This window comes from Rhinoraja longicauda, chromosome 16 (genome assembly GCF_053455715.1).
Source record: "Rhinoraja longicauda isolate Sanriku21f chromosome 16, sRhiLon1.1, whole genome shotgun sequence".
In the NCBI taxonomy this organism is placed as follows: Eukaryota; Metazoa; Chordata; class Chondrichthyes; order Rajiformes; family Arhynchobatidae; genus Rhinoraja; species Rhinoraja longicauda.
The window spans coordinates 27,875,542-27,894,367 of record NC_135968.1 but is presented as its reverse complement, the minus strand read 5'-3'; the positions used below and the strand labels follow the sequence as shown (position 1 = coordinate 27,894,367).

Here is an 18,826-nt window from a genome sequence, read left to right as displayed (position 1 = left end):
TCAGATTCCCATAACATGTGTTCTTTTTATTTCTGAGAGATAAGAAAGGTTTAGAGGGGTATGGGTTAACAACTGGTAAATGGGACGATCACAGATAAGCATCTTGTGTAGGAAAATAACTGCAGATGCTGGTTCAAATTGAAGGTAGACACAAAATGCTGGAGTAACTCAGCGGGTCAGGCAGCATCTCAGGAGAGAAGGAATGGGTGATGTTTCGGGTCGAGACCCTTCTTCAAACTGATGTCAGGGGAGGGGGCAGAACAAAGATAGGATGTAGTAGGAGACAGGAAGACAGTGGGAGAACTGGGAAGGGGGAGAGGAAAGAGAGGGACAGAGGAGCTATCTGAAGTTGGAGAAGTCAATCTTGATCGCATGGATTAGTTGGGCCGAAGGGCCTGTCTCTGTGCTGTATGAATCTATGACTATATTTTTATCCTTATCATTCCACCTTTAATGGTACAATCGAGGATCGGCAGTGAAAATCAAGCTGTTAAAACTAAAATTATATGGTTTACATTATAGGGTTTATATTAGCAATGATGGGAAAACAATCATTTCTTAATATTCAGTGGCGAATAATTATGATACCTTTACACATAAGATTGATGGATTCTTCCATGTAGAAACAATTAGCTGTAGTTACAAAACTATAGAGTTTACCTTCATAATCAGGCTATACCTAAACTAAAGCAAAACCAAAGACTTGTAGGTTGGTATACAGGCAAAGAGAACTAAAGGTGCTGTCGTCAATCCTAATATTGTAGTTTTGATACTGAATTAACGATGCTCAACAGGAAAGTATCTGTTTTGTGAAAAAAGATTTTGTCTTCTCAGCTATTTTACACATAATAGGAAAAACTAATTCTGCAAACCAGCACTTTTTATTAATACATAATAATGAGAATTCATAAGCTCTGAATATGTTCATTTTTATGTGAATTGTAAAGATTACCTAAATAAATATTGACTCTACATCAAAATTGATCTTTCTAAGTTGAAACTCATTTATAAAAGGCACCACTCAGGAAATCTTGGTCAAAGATTAAAGTTTTTGTGGAACATATTAAAAGAGAAAAGGTTTCATATAATAATTCTCCTTAACCTTTTGGTACATATTATTAAATACAAAATACAATCTAAGTAATATTTGTTATTTTCTTAGTATATATCCTCATGCTGAATTCATTGAGACCAACCACACACTTGAAAGCAATAGTTCTGGAAAACAATTTTAGCAGTAAATGCTTATCAAAAATATACACATATTTGAAAATATTGTTTCCACTTGAGTACAAAATAGTCATCTGGCTCTGATATCCTAACAGTAAGTAGATTTGTAGGAAAATAACTGCAGATGGTAGTACAAATCGAAGGTATTTATTCACAAAATGCTGGAGTAACTCAGCAGGTCAGGCAGCATCTCAGGAGAGAAGGAATGGGTGACGTTTCAGTCTGAAGAAGGGTCTCGACCCGAAACATCACCCATTCCTTCTCTCCTGAGATGCTGTCTGTAGATTTGTGTCTTTTTAGATAGAAAATAAGCAGGAACTTCTACCAATGGTAAAATTACATTAAACAGAACTGATAAAGAATGATGAGCATTCCTTATGAGTTTAATTATTTATATTAGCACAGTCATACTGTGGAACTTTAAACTTGGAATGAGTTACAACCGTGCTGTTTTGGTGTCTGAATATTACAAATTCTTCAGCTAGGATCCAAAGTCTCACATTGAGGGATCGGACTTGAAGAAAGTTAAGTGCAGATGCCAGTTTACAAAAAGACATAAAGTGCTGAAGTAACTCGGCAGGTCAAGCCGCTTCTCTGGAGAACATGGATAGGTTTTGGGTTGGGACTCTTCTTTAGACTCAAGTTATGTCAATTAAATCACATATTCTGCACAGGTGCAGGAGTAGCTCTGATTTAGTCGTCGATGTGGCAGAGAAAGAGTTGGGGGACGGTGCCTGTGTACAATTGAAACAAGGACTGTTCAATGTAATCGACAAAAAGGGAGGCATAACTGGGGCTCATGGCTACACCTTTAACTTGAAGAAAGTAAGAAGAGTCAAAAGAGAAGTTGTTAAGTTTGAGGACAAGTTCAGCCAGGCAGAGGAGAGTGTTAGTAGAGGAAAACTGATTGTGTCTTTGTTCAAGAAGGGATTGGATGGTCTTGAGAACTTCCTGATGGGAGATGGAGGTGTAAAGGGCTGGATGTCCATGGTAAAGATGAGGCAATGGGGGCCTAGGAATTGAAAGTTATTGTAGAGTTGAAGGGTATGTAAGTAAAGTTAATTAAGTCAACGAGTTCCGTACGGGTGCAGGAGGCAGCCCCGATGCAGTTGTCGATGTAGCAGAGAAAGAGTTGGAGAATGGTGCCAGTGTATGTTTGGAACAAGAAATAAAGTTAATGAAGTCAACAAGTTCTGCACGGTTGCAGGAAGCAGCCCCAAAGCCATCACCGATGGAGCAGAGAAAGAGTCGGGGGATGGTGGTGCCAGTGTGTGTTTGGAACAAGAAGTAAAGTTAATTAAATCAATGCGTCCTGCACCTGTAAAATTAATGAAATCAACGAGTTCTGCACAAGTAAAGATAATGATACCAGTCTGAAGAAGGGTCCCGACCATAAACGTTACTTATCCATGTTCTCCAGAGAAGCTGCCTGACCCGCTGAGTCACTCCAGCATTTTGTGTGTATTTTTGTCAGATTTGAAGACAAAAGTCTGGAAATTCCTTTTCTCAGAAAGTGTGAATCTTAAATATCTTCTCCCCGATGGCTGTCAGTACTCTGTCAAAGAATACATACAAGATCGAGATTAACTGATCGATTTTTATATTTAGGATTATGGGAATTGAACAAGAAGTTTTAATGAGTAGAAAATCAATGTATATTCATGTTGGATGACAGAAATATGCAAAGAGGCCATATGGCTAATTTCTGCTCGTATATCTGTTCCATCGACTCTCTTCGGCTCCTTATTCCGAAGCTTGTGATAATAACCTTTATATGTGCAGATAGACGTTTATAATGTTATTGTTAAAGAATTAAGTATGTAAGATTTTTTTTAACAACCAGGAAAAAAGAGCGGATGGAAAGATGGGAGTATTTTAGAAGCCACTTTTAATTCGCCTCAGGGGATATTGATGAATGATAATATCATCTACGTGGCAGATACTGAGAACCATGCAATTAGAAAGGTAAGGGAAAAAAAAGATTTAAATAAAGCTTTAGTGCTGGGCTCATGATGTATGTTGTTTATTTTCTATAAAGTAACATTGTTTATTTGTGTCATTTAGTTTAACTGCATAACTTGACATTAAAAATGTAAATGGATCTTGCTTATGGTTGTGCATAAATTATTTCTGTCACCTCACCTTCTGTCTCCTTTTTCTGTTCGTTTACTTATTTATCTATTTATTTTCTTCTCTATGTTCTAGTAATCCCTGTAAAGCGTCTTTGAGTGTTTGAAAAGCGCTATATAAATGTAATGCATTATTATTATTATTATTACTCTCATCATTATTTTGTATTTATTTTAATAATAGAAGGAAATATCATTTCAGCCCATTGCAGGAAGAAAAAAACTTTAAAAATTATCTACATAAATTTACATTTATACCAGAAATTAATACACATGCAAACTGTCTGTAGTCTACTTAGCCATATGACATACAATATAGATCTATCAAGAACAGCAGTTTGTTTTTATAGTTAAACTAGTATTATAATGATATAGTATCGTTTAGTAAAATGTTGTAGTAGTAACAATTTCATACAAAAGTTCACATCAAAACTACATGTAGAAGTGTTAGAAGAGTTGACAAACAGCTTTATCTGAGAGGTAGGTATCAGCCCATTCTTAAAGGAAGTGAGATGGGAAGTTTATGAAGAGAACAATGGGCCTTGCATCCTGGAGGTGAACTTGTAGCTAGAAAATTCAGAGGAACTAGAGTAGTGTAGATATCCCTGCAGCTGCGAGCTAAACTTAAGATAATGGCATTTGTCCAGGAATACATAATGATAATATTCTTACCCTTTCTGAGTTCATTAATCTCAACTAGGGTGGTTAAAGAGTACATGAGTTAACCCCAAATGAAAAAAAAATAGAAGCAGCACCAGATTCAGAAACAGCTTCTTCCCCTCTGTTATCAGGCTTTGGAATGGCCCTTCCATAAACTAGTGTTCTGGCCGATTCACCTCGACCCCATTATGGACGGTGGACTTTGTCACTGGAACTGGGGTAGTACAATGCTGAGAACTATATTTTGCACTACGGATCTTCCCCTTTGCTCTACATATTGAACTTTTATTTATTCGTGTCATCACACAACTGTTTGCCATTAGCTGGCAAACTTTAGTGCCACATCGTTGGCCTCTGCAAGATTCTTTACAGTGTATGTGTCATGCAGCATGTCACAGCTCAGGAGATGTTCCATAGTCTGGAGGCCCCGTCCGCACTCGCAGTCTGCCGCATCTTCAAGCAATCACTTCTATTGACATTATTGACATTGTGTTCTTTGGGACAAAGACCACGCCACACACTGTATTGAACTTGAACTTGGTTTGATTGTATTTATGCATAGTATTATCTGATTTGAAAAAAATCACATGTGGTTAAAGTGCACATTGTCAGATTTTAATAAAGGCCATTTTTATACATTTTGGTTTCACCATGTAGAAATTACAGCAGTATTTTTTCATAGTCCCCCCATTTCAGGCTACTATAATGTTTGGGACACAGCAATGTCATGCAAAATGAAAGTAGTCATGTTTAGTATTTTGTTGCATATCCTTTGCATGCAATGACTATTTGAAGTCTGCGATTCATGGACATCACCAGTTGTTGGGTGTCTTCTCTGGTGATGCTCTGCCAGGCCAGTATTGCAGCCATCTTTAGCTTATGCTTGTTTTGGGTGCTAGTCCCCTTCAGTTTTCCCTTCAGCATATAAATGGCATGCTCAATTAGGTTTAGATCGGGTGATTGACGGCAACTCAAGAATTAACCATTTTTTAGCTTTGAAAAACTCTTTTGTTGCTTTAGCAGTATGTTTGGGATCATTGTCTTGCTCTAGAATGAACCGCCGGCCAATGAGTTTTGAGGCATTTGTTTGAACGAGCAGATAGGATGTGTCTATACACTGCAAAATTCATTATGCTACTACCATCAGCAGCTGTATCATCAATGAAGATAAGTGAGCCAGTACCTTCAGCAGCCATATATGCCGTGGCCACAACACCCCCACCACTGTGTTTCACAGATGAGGTGTATGCTTCGGATCTTGGGCAGTTCCTTCTCTCCTCCATACTTTGCTCTTGCCATCACTCTGATATAAGTTAATCTTCGTCTCATCTGTCCACAAGACCTTTTTCCAGAACTGTGGTTGCTCTTTTAAGTACTTCATGGCAAACCGTAACCTGACCATCCTATTTTTGCGGCTAACCCAGTGGTTTGCATCGTAGTGTCGCCTCTGTATTTCTGTTCATGAAGTCTTCTATGGACAGTGGTCATTGACAAATCGACACTTTGGGTATTTTTCTTTATTAGCGAGAGAATTCTTCTGTCATCGGCTGTGGAGGTCTTCCTTGGCCTGCCAGTCCCTTTGCGATTAGTAAGCTCACCAGTGCTCTCTTTCTTCTTAAGGATGTTCCAAACAGTTGATTTTGATAATCCGAAGATTTGTCTGATGTTTCCAACAGTTTTATTCTTGTTTCTCAGTCTCATAATGGCTTCTTTGAATTTCATTGGCACAACTTTGGTCCTCATGTTGACAAACAGCAATAAAAGTTTCTAAAGGTGATGGAAAGACTGGAGGAAAGACTAGGTGCTGAGAGCTCTCTTACACCTGCTTTAAGGAGGCAATTAAAAACATCTGAGCAATTACAAATGCCTATGAGGCCGTGTCCCAAACATTATGGTGCCCTGAAATGTGGGGACTATGTATAAACACAGTCGTAATTTCTACATAGTGAAACCAAAATGTATAAAAATGGCCTTTAAACAAAATCTGACAATGTGCACTTTAAGCACATGTGATTTTTCTCTATAACAAATCTCAAATGTGGAGTACAGAGGCAAATAAATAAATGATGGGTATTTGTCCCAAACATTATGGAGGGCAATGTATACCAAGGGCCATTTACAGTACTCCCTGGTTAACTCATCCCTTCCCACCCAAACCACCCCCTCCCCAGGTACCTTCCCCTGCAACTGCAGAAGATGCATCTCCTGTCGCTATACCTCCTCCCTCCACTCTGTCCAAGGACCCCGACAGTACTTTCAGGTGAGGCAGAGGTTCACTTGCAACTCCTCCAACCTCATCTACTGTATCCGTGTTTCAAGATGTGGACTCTTATACATCATATAACCATATAACCATATAACAACTACAGCACGGAAACAGGCCCGTTCGGCCCTACCAGTCCACGCCGACCACTCTCTCTGACCTAGTCTCATCTACCTGCTCTCAGACCATAACTCTCCAATCCCCTCTCATCCATATACCTATCCAATTTACTCTTAAATAATAAAATCGAGCCTGCCTCCACCACTTCCACCGGAAGCCCATTCCATACAGAAACCACCCTCTGAGTAAAGAAATTACCCCTCATGTTACCCCTAAACCTTTGTCCCTCAATTCTAAAGTTATGTCCCCTTGTTGGAATCTTCCCCACTCTCAAGGGGAAAAGCCTACCCACGTCAACTCTGTCCGTCCCTCTTAAAATTTTAAAAACCTCTATCAAGTCCCCCCTCAACCTTCTACGCTCCAAAGAATAAAGACCCAACCTGTTCAACCTCTCTCTGTAGCTTAAGTGCTGAAACCCAGGCAACATTCTAGTAAATCTCCTCTGTACTCTCTCCATTTTGTTGACATCCTTCCTATAATTTGGCGACCAGAACTGCACACCATACTCCAGATTCGGCCTCACCAATGCCCTGTACAATTTTAACATTACATCCCAACTTCTATATTCGATGCTCTGATTTATAAAGGCAAGCATACCAAACGCCTTCTTCACCACCCTATCCACATGAGTTTCCACCTTCAGGGAACAATGCACAGTTATTCCCAGATCCCTCTGTTCCACTGCATTCCTCAATTCCCTACCATTTACCCTGTACGTCCTATTTTGATTTGTCCTACCAAAATGCAGCACCTCACACTTATCAGCATTAAACTCCATCTGCCATCTTTCAGCCCACCCTTCCAAAAGGCCCAAGTCTCTCTGTAGACTTTGAAACTCTACTTCATTATTAACTACACCACCTATCTTAGTATCATCTGCATATTTACTAATCCAATTTGCCACACCATCATCCAGATCATTAATGTAAATGACAAACAACAGTGGACCCAACACAGATCCTTGGGGTACTCCACTAGACACTGGCCTCCAACCTGACATACAGTTGTCAACCATTACCCTCTGGTATCTCCCATTCAGCCATTGTTGAATCCATCTTGCAACCTCACTATTAATACCCAACGATTTAATCTTCTTAATCAACCTACCATGTGGAACCTTGTCAAATGCCTTACTGAAGTCCATATAGACAACATCCACAGCCTTGCCCTTCTCAATTTCCCTGGTAACCTCTTCAAAAAATTCAAGAAGATTAGTCAAACATGACCTTCCAGGCACAAATACATGTTGACTGTTTCTAATCAGGCCTTGTTTTTCCATATAATTATATATATTGTCCCTAAGTATCTTTTCCATTAATTTTCCCACCACAGACGTCAAACTAACAGGTCTATAATTGCTAGGTTTACTTTTAGAACCTTTTTTAAACAAAGGCACAACATGCGCAATGCGCCAATCTTCCGGCACCATCCCCGTTTCTAATGACGTTTGAAATATTTCCGTCATAGCCCCTGCTATTTCTGCACTAACTTCCCTCAATGTCCTAGGGAATATCCTATCAGGACCTGGAGACTTATCCACTTTTATATTTTTCAAAAGTGTCCGTACCTCCTCTTCTTTAATCCTCATAATTTCCATCACTACTCTACTTGTTTTGCTTACCTCACATAATTCAATATCCTTCTCCTCGGTGAATACCGAAGAAAAGAAATTGTTTAATATCTCCCCCATTTCTTCCGGCTCAGCACATAGCTGTCCACTCTGACTCTCTAATGGACCAATTTTATCCCTCGCTATCCTTTTGCTATTGACATATCTGTAGAACCCCTTGGGGTTTACTTTTACATTACTTGCCAAAGCAACCTCATATCTTTTTTTTGCTTTTCTAATTTCCTTCTTAAGATTCCTTTTACATTCTTTATATTCCTCAAGAACCTCATTTACTCCCTGCCGCTTATATTTATTGTATATCTCCCTCTTTTTCCGAACCAAGTGTCCAATTTCCCTGGAAAACCACGGCTCTTTCAAATTATTATTCTTTCCTTTCCACCGAACAGGGACATAAAGACTCTGTACTCTCAAAATTTCACCTTTAAATATCCTCCATTTCTCTATTATATCCTTTTCATAAAACAAAATGTCCCATTTCACTCCTTTTAAATCCTTTCTCATCTCCTCAAAATTAGCCTTTCTCCAATCCAAAATCTCAAACCTTGGTCCAGTTTTGACCTTCTCCATAATTATATTGAAACTAATGGCATTGTGATCACTAGACCCAAAGTGCTCCTCAACACATACCTCCGTCACCTGACCCGTCTCATTTCCCAACAGGAGGTCCAACACTGCCCCTTCTCTGGTAGGTACCTCTACGTATTGCTGCAAAAAACTATCCTGCACACATTTTACAAACTCCACATCGGCGAGACAAAACGCAGACTGGGCGATTGTTTCGCGGAACACCTTCGCTCAGCCCGCATGAACCAACCTGAACTCCCAGTTGCTGGACACTTTAATTCTCCTTCCCATTCCTACACAAACCTTTCTGTCCTTGGTCTCCTTCCTTGTTAGAGTGAGGCTAAACACAAATTGGAGGAACAGCATCTCATATTTCACTTGGGCAGCTTACAGCCCAATGGTATGAATATCGATTTCTCTCACTTCAGGTAGCCGCTGCATTCCCTCTCTCTCTATCCCTCCCCCACCCAAGTCGCACTAGCTTCGCATTTTCACCCTGCAAACAGCTTACAATGGCCTGTTTCCTTTATCATCGTTACTTTTTTGCATATCTTTCATTCATTGTTTATCTCTCCATATCACCGTCTATATCTCTCGTTTCCTTTATTCCTAACCAGTCTGAAGAAGGGTCTCAACCTGAAACATCACCCATTCCTTCTCTCCAGAGATGCTGCCTGTACTGCTGAGTTACTCCATCTTTTTGTGTCTATCTTCAGTTTAAACCAGCATCTGCAGTTCCTTCTTACACATACTGCAGTCAGTTAACCTTCAAACATATCTTTGGGATGTTGGAAGAAATCAGCCCAGGGAATCTCCCCTGAGATTACCTGAGGTGTGCATTGAACTATGAATATTGGAACTATTCAGCAATAGTACTAATTCTTGCACCCAATATGTCAAAGACAATAGTCCCCTGGCCAGCAGAACTAAACGCTTACTTGACCTGAAACCTAAAAGGAATACAGTGGACAATAGGGGCTGTTATGTATGCATTGTGCTCTGATGCACCAGGGCTTCCAGCCTGTGAACAAGTGACTTGTGTTTATTATAAAATGCACACACAGTGTTATTCATGCACTCTTACTCTCATGCTGATTCACTCACTCATTTATCGTATCCTCAGATTTACACAACCTGCCGTGACGTTCTGTGAAGAACCTTTTTTAAAAAGCGATTACCCAATGGTTAAAATTTCGCCTCTAAGGGTGAAATCTAATGGGCAGTGTCAAATATGTCCATTGTCTCTAATTTGTACATAGACTCGCTGAAGATATGTATTTTGACTGGCATTATTTCCTGGTTTAGATTGACCTTACAACTGAAAAGGTGAGCACCATAGCAGGAACAGGAGTTCAGGGAACTGACCAAGAAGGCGGCAAAACAGGAGTCATACAATCGATTAGTTCACCGTGGGATCTAGCTTTTGGCTCTATTGGTGAGATTGTTACTTCCTTACAAGCATTAGGTACTGCAATCAATTATGAGTATTATTTGTTTCTGATAGATTTCATATAATTATTATTATTATGTTGATTAAACAAAGTTATTTCCTGTTTTATTTCATTAGTATATTTTAACATTAACTGCATCACAGCTGCCATAACTGAATGTTATCAATTCACAGAAACTATCAATTCACAGAAACAAACAATTCACTCCTTATCTTGTTCTCTTTTTTAATTAATTCCATCATCAGCTATAATTCATTGAGGATTCCTTCCCTTTTCAAAATCACATTGGCATTCTGGTTACATGTGAGAAGTAACACGAAGGGAAAAACAGCGGCATTTAGTTACAAAGATCTTGGTACCCTCTGTAGCCATAGGTGGTTCTGGCTGAAGGCCTATGAACAGGATCAGTGCTGGGGCCTCTGTTATTTGTAATACATAGTAATGATCTTGCTGAAAATGTATTTGGTCTGATCGGTAAGTTTGCATATGAAATGAAAATTGGTGGAGTTTGTGGAAAGCAGGGAAGGTTGTCAAAAGAAGCAATAGGATTTAGACCAGTTGGAAATTTGGACAGGGGAATGGCAGACAAGTGTGAGGTTCAGTATTTTGGGAGGTCAAATGAAAAAGGAAGTATACAATGAATGTCAGGACCTTTAGGAGCATGATGTGCAGAAGGATCTTGGGGTGCAGTGTATACCTCCCTGAAAGTGGCAACACAAGTGTACAAGGTGGTAAGGAAGGCGTACGGCATGCTTGACTTCATTGCTCATTGAGTATAAAAGTTGTCAAGTCATGCTGCATTTGTTTAAAACTCTGATTGTGATATTTTTTTAGTATTGTGAGCACTTTCGGTTACCACACCTTTAAAAAGGATCTGATGAAATCCAGAAAATTATGAGAGGCATAGATAAGGTAGATAATCAGAATATTTTTCCCAGGATAAAAATGTTAACTTTTTTTTAAATACTTTGAATAGATAAGTGTTTTTTGCACATAGTGGTAGGTGCCTAGAACACGCTGCCAGGAGAGATGGCAGAAGTAAATACGTCAGCCTTCTCTAAGAGACATTGAGACAAACACATGAACAGGCAAGGAATAAAGGGATACAGTCCATGTGCAGACAGATGGAATTAGTTTAATTTACATTATAGTCAGTGTAGACGGTAGGTTGTAGGCCATGTTCCCCTGCTGTACGTTTCTGTGTTCCATGGAAGAGGAGGTAAATAATTAATTAGTGGAATAATAAACAAGAAAAGCAATCCAAGACTCAGGCTAGAAAGAGATTAGTAAGTGTATCTCATATAATAGTAAATGGCACAGGATATTGCATACATGTTCCTATTTATCAGTTAACGTTTTCATGCCATCCAGGCTCCTACGCACCTAAAATAATGGCAAGCTATCATATCATAGGCGGCATGGTTATTTATTCGTGTCATCGCACAACTATTTGCCAATAGCGAGCAAACTTTAGTGCCACGTGGTTGGCCTCTGCAAGATCCTTTAGAGTGCATGTGTCATGCAGCGTGTCACAGTTCAGGAGATGTTCCATAGTCTGGAGGCCCCGTCCGCACTCGCAGTCTGCCGCATCTTCAGTATATCCCCACTTCAGCATGTTCGTTTTGCTCCTCCCCGTGCCTGTCCGCAGTCTGTTGAGACTGCGCCGGGTTATGCATGGTTGGTCGGAACCTGGTGGGAGTTTCTCAGAGGGATCAATTGCCATGTGAATGTCTTCCAGAGATTTCTCTAGTCTCTCTTCCCAGAGTTTGAGACTTCTGGACGATGCACTGCAGTCCAGGGGATGGACAGAAGAGAGGAAACTTCTGTGTGATTTCAAACTCTGAGGTAGCAAAGGATGGTCATGTAGGGGGTGTCTTTCATCCTCTGATTGTCTGAGACGTTCTTTTTGACTGGCTACAGCTCTTCTGATTCCAGGAGGTGCAATGCCAGAGAGTAGGTAGATGTTGTCAGTCTTGGTAGGTTTCATGCATCCACATGCAGCGACAGCTTTTGTTTAGCACAGGATCAATCTTCCTTGCATGAGCTGAGTGCTCCCATACTGCGCAGGCAGACTCGGCAGTGGAGAAGCAGAGAGCCAGAGCTGTTGATCGAATGGTTTTAGAATTTGCTCCTCAGCTTGAGGTACTCAGCTTGCTAAGAAGAGCATTTCTGGAACCGACTTTTCCTTTAAGCTTGGTGATATGTGCTTTGTAGGTCAGAGATCGATCAAGACACACCGAGATAGACTGGATTGTCACAGTGCTCCAATCTGACTCTATTCCATATGATCGTCAACCTTCGATTTGCATTCTGTTCTTCAAGTGGAAGGTGCAGGCTTGGGTTTTAGATGGATTGGCTCTCAGGTGATTCTCTTTGTAGGACAGGTAGACTAAAGCCTCACACAGAGTAGCTTCTGCCTCAAGGAAGTCGGCACTTTGGGTTGTAATACACAGGTCATCGGCATAAATGTAACTGCTGGTGTTGGAATGGATAGGCTGGTCGTTAACATAGATATTGAACAAGGTGGGTGCCAGGACACTTCCTAGAGGGAGGCCGTTTTTCTGCCTGCGCCATCGACTTTTCTTTCCTGACAGCTCGACAAAGAAGCGTCTGTTTTCAACCAGAGTCTTCACCAGGTTGGTTAGATGCAAGTTGTGGCCAAATTAAGTACTTTGTGTAACAGTCGGCGATGGTTTACTGTATCATAAGCGGCTGAAATGTCTGCAAAAACAGCGCCTGTGATAACACCTTCCTGAAAACCATCCTCTGTGTCTTGAGTGAGATTGAGAAGCTGACCTGAGCGGCACGGTAGCGCAGCGGTAAAGTTGCTGCCTTACAGCGAATGCAGCGCCGGAGACCCAGATTCGATCCCGACTATGGGTGCTGTCTGTATGGAGTCTGTACGTTCTCCCCGTGACCTGCGTGGGTCTTTTCCCTGAGATCTTCGGTTTCCTCCCACACTCCAAAGACGTAAAGTTTGTAGGTTAATTGGCTTGGTAAATGTAAAAATTGTCCCTTGTGGGTATAGGATAATGTTAATGTGCGGGGATTGCTGGTCGGCGCGGACCCGGTGGGCCGAAAGAGCCTGTTCCCGCGCTGTATCTCTAAACTAAATAAACTAAAAAAATCTATTTGTAGACATAAAGCAAAACATATGTGGAGAAAGTTCAGGAAGCTTATAAATCCACAAAACAACTGCCAGCGATGCTTCTTCAAACTCATTTTCATGTATTCAATGAAAACTATCCTTGCACAAACTATCATTGCTTCTACAGTGGCTTTTTGGATTACTGAAGTATCACCAATGCCAATTAATAGAGCCCAAAATGTGAATAGGTGTGTCCAAGAGTAAGTTGTCCCATAGATTTGTGATAATGTCAGCAAAGCTGTTTAAACTCTTTTTATATCAAATTGTAGATGTTATTATCAGAGATACATAATTTGAGAATTAAAAACCAATCTAAGAATCTGTACTTTAGCACCTTTTGTGAATAAATGCTACGTCTCCATGGAAAACACTTTAGTGAATTAGATATTACTTTTCTTTGAAGGAATGAGAGCAATGAGTTTATTCTGGTACTTGTTTAGCGAAATTCAAATTATTGCTAGATTTATTTTCCATTCTCTTTTATTTAAAATATCTTTATTGAAAGACATTTGGATAGATACATGGACAGGAAGGGCTATGGACCAAATGCAGACAAATGGGATTGGACCAGAAGGCCAACTTTGTTGGCATGGACATGGACAAGGTGGGCTGAACGCTGTTTGTATGCTGTGCAGTTCCACGACTCTACTTCCCTCTTTTGTCTCCTCCAAAATATTTTCTTTGCCTTGTTCTACTCTTTATTGAAAGACTGGTGCCCTCATGTTGCAATGTTTTGCAGTTCTCTTGAGAGCAGTGGCTGTGAACAGCAATTTCCTCTCTTTAATAGAATCCTAGTTAGTCCACAGTGTACAGCATTGTCAATCAGGATGGGGGAGAAAGCAGGAAGGGACTCAGGGTGAGGCTCTTCAGCACTGATTTATTTTGTGGATAGTGGCCCTTGAATTGCTACTGTTAGAATGCATGTTGTTAACTTTCCAGAGATTAGGGATTTGTCTCTCCTGAAACACTGTTACTCTAAAGTTTTAATTGCGTGTGAACAAGAACAAAGACGCCACAGAGTCAGGAAGACTGAATGTTTCCTTCGAGTTTATTATCTGCGACAGGCTTCTGGTTTTTCGCTTTTGAAGGCAAATTTATCTCTATATATCTTGCATGCATGAACATCAAGGAATATTTGATTTCTTGTTTGTATCATTAAAGGAAGCATTTGTAAAGTGTTTGGAATGTGGAGTAATAACTAATTTAGATTAAGACAAAGGTTTATGTCATAACTCTTGTCCAACGTAGAACACCATTGCCATAGCAACCTGGAGTAATTCTATTAGGCTAACATTTCTTATTCTCTGAATGAGTCTCAATAGAATTTTAAAGGGATGGAAAATCTTGCTTTTAATTTTGTTGTCTTTCTAAATCAGAACACACAGAATCTCAAAATGAGAGCAGTTTAAAATTGAGTATTCAATTAATAAGCTTGAAAGTAATAGACTAAAAATTGAGTTTTTAAAAAAGGCTATGAATGTGGCAGGAAATAGGGAACAATTGCCCACCATAGAACCCTGCTGGTCAGAACCACAAGAGGTGGGATAGATATTAAATGATTACTTATCCGTTTTTATTGAGGGAAAGATCATGAAAACTAACAAATTGAGACATTGGAGTTGTAATGTCTTAAATCAGATACAAATTACCAATCAATCACTATATGATCCCACCTACTTGGCAATTTAACAGCATGGAAGATCTTAATACATGGGACATTGACGGATCAAGCCAGTCCAAGAGGGTAGATTCTAGCTCTATTCAGTTCTGATTTACTTTTTCAAATGAAAGTTATTTTTCTGAAACTCTACTGACAATATTGTTTAAAGCTGGCAATTTAGTAGCAAAGTGGGGTCACGTTAACTGTTAAGCTTTTCTCGGTAGTTGTGAGTGGCATGCCTTTGGGTTATATCGCAACAGCCCAAACCAATACACAGGCCTTCACTTCAACAGCTGGAGTTGGCACCAGATTACAAGTTTGAGGTAGAATAATCATGTAGGTGTGAACTTCTGTATGTAGGCAGTGAATGTACGAAATTCTAAGTTCTGTATTGACTCTAGCAGAAATTATGTCCAAGGATAAGGGAACTAAAATTCTCTAGGAGGTACAGCCCTGGTCATAACGGGACTGCCAAGAATCAAGAGTGTTTTACTGTCATATGTCCCAAAACAGAGCCATGAAATTCTTCCTTGCAGCAGCACAACAGATATGTAAATATTGTACTCTGTAAACACCATAATAAACAATGAAAAAAGCTTGGAATATATATTAAAAAATTAACTAAAATGTGGGGATTGGAAAGGTGGTCAATGGAAAAATATATTTCCTCATGCGTTTGTGATCCAGATTAATCATTATGTTAAAAACATGATGGAAGTACCAACTTTTACCCATTTAACTGGGCAGACACTTGGGACTGAAAATAAGCTAAATATCTTGAACTTCTGCTTGTGTAATTACTAGTCATGGGACACTTAAACATTATTGGATTCCTCACAAATACTTCCTAGTATTTAAACTGGGAAATTGACTACGGAACCTTTGCCAGATTAATTAGGTGCAAATCCACGGTCCCATTAATTTCAAATGAGTAGAAATGGCTGCGTACAGAAAAGTAAGTAAAATATACCTTATTTACTATTTCATTTAATTGAATAAATGGGACACATTTCATAGTTTTTAATGGTATTTTAGTGCATCATTGGGTATAATCGCCATTCTCCAGTCAAGCTTACAGTGTGTGTTATGCTGGGAATTGCCATATTGCTGGAAACCCAGAAGAAAATTGAAACGACAGACCACCAAGCCCTTCTAGCCTGCTTCCCATACAATCTGATCATGGCTGATCAAGAGTCAAGAGTGTTTAATTGTCATATGCAATCAAAACAGAACTATGTAATTCTACCTCAAAGCTCAGATCTTCTTCTACCAGACCTCCATTGTCCTCAGTCCACCAGTCTTTTATAAATATATCTATCTCTACTTTAAATGCTTCTAATGAAATAGCCTCTGCATTTCTGGTGTAGTGAAATCCAGTGATTCAGGTACCCTCTGCGAAAAAAAATGTCGCAGGCTGCAGATGATGGGATCTGATAGGTAAGGAAGGTGAAGCAAGGAAACAACTCAGGAAGGCAGCACGGGCAAATAGGAACGGTGGGAGAGGGGGCCCAATGAGAAATGTTGATGTTGGATAGGTGGAGTGGGGAAGGGGAAAGAAACTGGGTTGTAGTGGGCTAGAATGGAATTGAAAAAGGGGTTGTGTGAAAGATCCAGGCTAGATCAGAAGGAGAGAAAAGACTGAGATAACTGGTTACCTGAAATGAAAGAATTCAAAGTCCATGCCATCGGGTTGTAGACTGTGCAGGTGGAATATGTCGTGCTGTTCCTCACGTTAAGGTTTGGTCTCATCTGGCAGTGGAGGAGGCAGTGGCAGACAGGTCGGTGTGGGAATGGGAAAAGGAATTAAAATGGCTTTCAACTATGAGCTCTAGATGGCCATGGCAGACTAAACACAGGTGCTCAGTAAAGCAGTCGCTTAGTCTCACCAATGCAGAGGAAGCCACATCAAAAGCACTGAATGCAATAGATTAGGTTGGACAGGATGCAAATTCATTTCTGCCTCCCCAGGAAGATTTGTTTAGGTCCCCGGATGGAGGTGAGGAACAAGTGTAACACCTAAGATTGCATGGGAAAAGTGCTCAGTAAGGAATTAGTGAACTAGGGAGTTATAGAGAGATGGTCCCTGAGAATGTGTAGATACTGGGATGTGATGGGATCCTGTTGCAGCTAGAGGAAATGTCAAAGAATGACGCAAAATATGGCGGGGTAAAAAGTAAGGACAACAAGAATCCTTCTCACGTTCCATAATACACGTTAGTGATATGTTTGAGGCATCTTTATTATTTTGGCAGTAACGTAGTGTGGGGAAAGTCACATATCATACATTTCAATGTTATGTAATGTTCTGAATTAATCTCATTACATTCTTGTCCTCAGCAAAACAAATACAAAAATTATAGACACATTAACATTTCACATCGGTCCCGCCCCTCCCCCTGACGTCAGTCTGAAGAAGGGTCTCGGCCCGAAACGTCACCCATTCCTTCTTTCCCGAGATGCTGCTTGACTCGCGGAGTCAATAGACAATAGACAATAGGTGCAGGAGTAGGCCATTCAGCCCTTCGAGCCAGCACCGCCATTCAATGCGATCATGGCTGATCACTCTCAATCAGTACCCCGTTCCTGCCTTCTCCCCATACCCCCTCACTCCGCTATCCTTAAGAGCTCTATCCAGCTCTCTCTTGAAAGCATCCAACGAACTGGCCTCCACTGCCTTCTGAGGCAGAGAATTCCACACCTTCACCACTCTCTGACTGAAAAAGTTCTTCCTCATCTCCGTTCTAAATGGCCTACCCCTTATTCTTAAACTGTGGCCCTTTGTTCTGGACTCCCCCAACATTGGGAACATGTTTCCTGCCTCTAATGTGTCCAATCCCCTAATTATCTTATATGTTTCAATAAGATCCCCCCTCATCCTTCTATTTTGTGTCTACCTTCGATTTAAACCAGCATCTGCAGGTTTTTTTCCTTAACATTTCACATGCTGCCCATTTATCTCACTCAATTCCGGCCAAAAGATTTTCCATTCCAATCAACACAACCATTCAGTGGTTGTGAGAATTCTGAAAAAAACAGGCTATTCTAACCACCATATTGATTGAAGGACGTGCGCCTGTTATATGTGACCAATGTTGCACTGTCCCATTTATTTTTTAAACCATTAGTAACTTATCAATGTGGTAAACTACTCGCAGAATAATTCTCTAGATCCTGCCTGGAATATGGCTGTGGGACAGTGAAAAGTACCACAGCAGTTATGAACAAAGGCTAGAGAAACTTCTCTCCAACAAGTGAAAAAGATTGACCAGAACATGCGTCTGAAGAAAGGTCTCCACCCGAAACATCACCTATTCCTTTTCTCCAGAGATGCTGCCTGACCAGCTGAGTTACTCTAGCCTTTTGTGTCTGTCTTTGGTTTAAACCAGCATCTGCAGTTCCTCCCAGCACATGTTCAAAATAATGTAAGACTATGAAGGAGTAACTAAAGCAAATATTCCTGTGGCAAAAGGGCCGGTAACTAGAGGACATAGATTTAAGTTGATTGGCAAAAGAACCAGAAGCTTTAAGGGAAAAACAGTTTTACATGTTTATGATCTGGAAAGCAAAACTTGAAAGGGTGGAAGTAGATTCAATGATAACTTTCAAAAAGGAATTAGCTAAATACTTGAAAGGGAATATCTGCAGAGTTAAGGGAAAAGAGCACTGAGAGAGAGACTAATTGAATTGCTCTTTCAAAATACAGTTGGGGCACAGTTAGCTGAAAGGCTTGTTCTATGCTGTATCATTCTATTATTGCAATATTAATTTGTGATTTACTAGGAAACCTTGTGGAATCCAACACAACTGCATGAACATATACTGATTTCCCAGGTATTTGGCTGGAAAATAAGCCTGCCAAACCTGTACCACACGCACCTAAAATAGACAAGGTGCTGGAGTAACTCAGCCGACCAGGCAGCATCTCTGGAGAAAAAGGATGGGCCCCGACCCGAAACGTCAAGTCTGAAGAA

The 18,826-nt window shown here is 40.2% G+C and overlaps 1 protein-coding gene across 1 annotated transcript in view; it reads left to right on the top strand.

Annotated features, from left to right (window-relative positions):
- nhlrc2 (NHL repeat containing 2) overlaps positions 1-18,826 on the top strand; it is an 80,563-nt gene that overhangs the window by 24,881 nt on the left and 36,856 nt on the right. The window contains exons 4-5 of the mRNA XM_078413470.1: positions 3,074-3,195; positions 9,902-10,031. Of these exons, the coding sequence (XP_078269596.1) occupies positions 3,074-3,195; positions 9,902-10,031 (252 nt within the window). The remainder of the gene's footprint in view (positions 1-3,073; positions 3,196-9,901; positions 10,032-18,826) is intronic.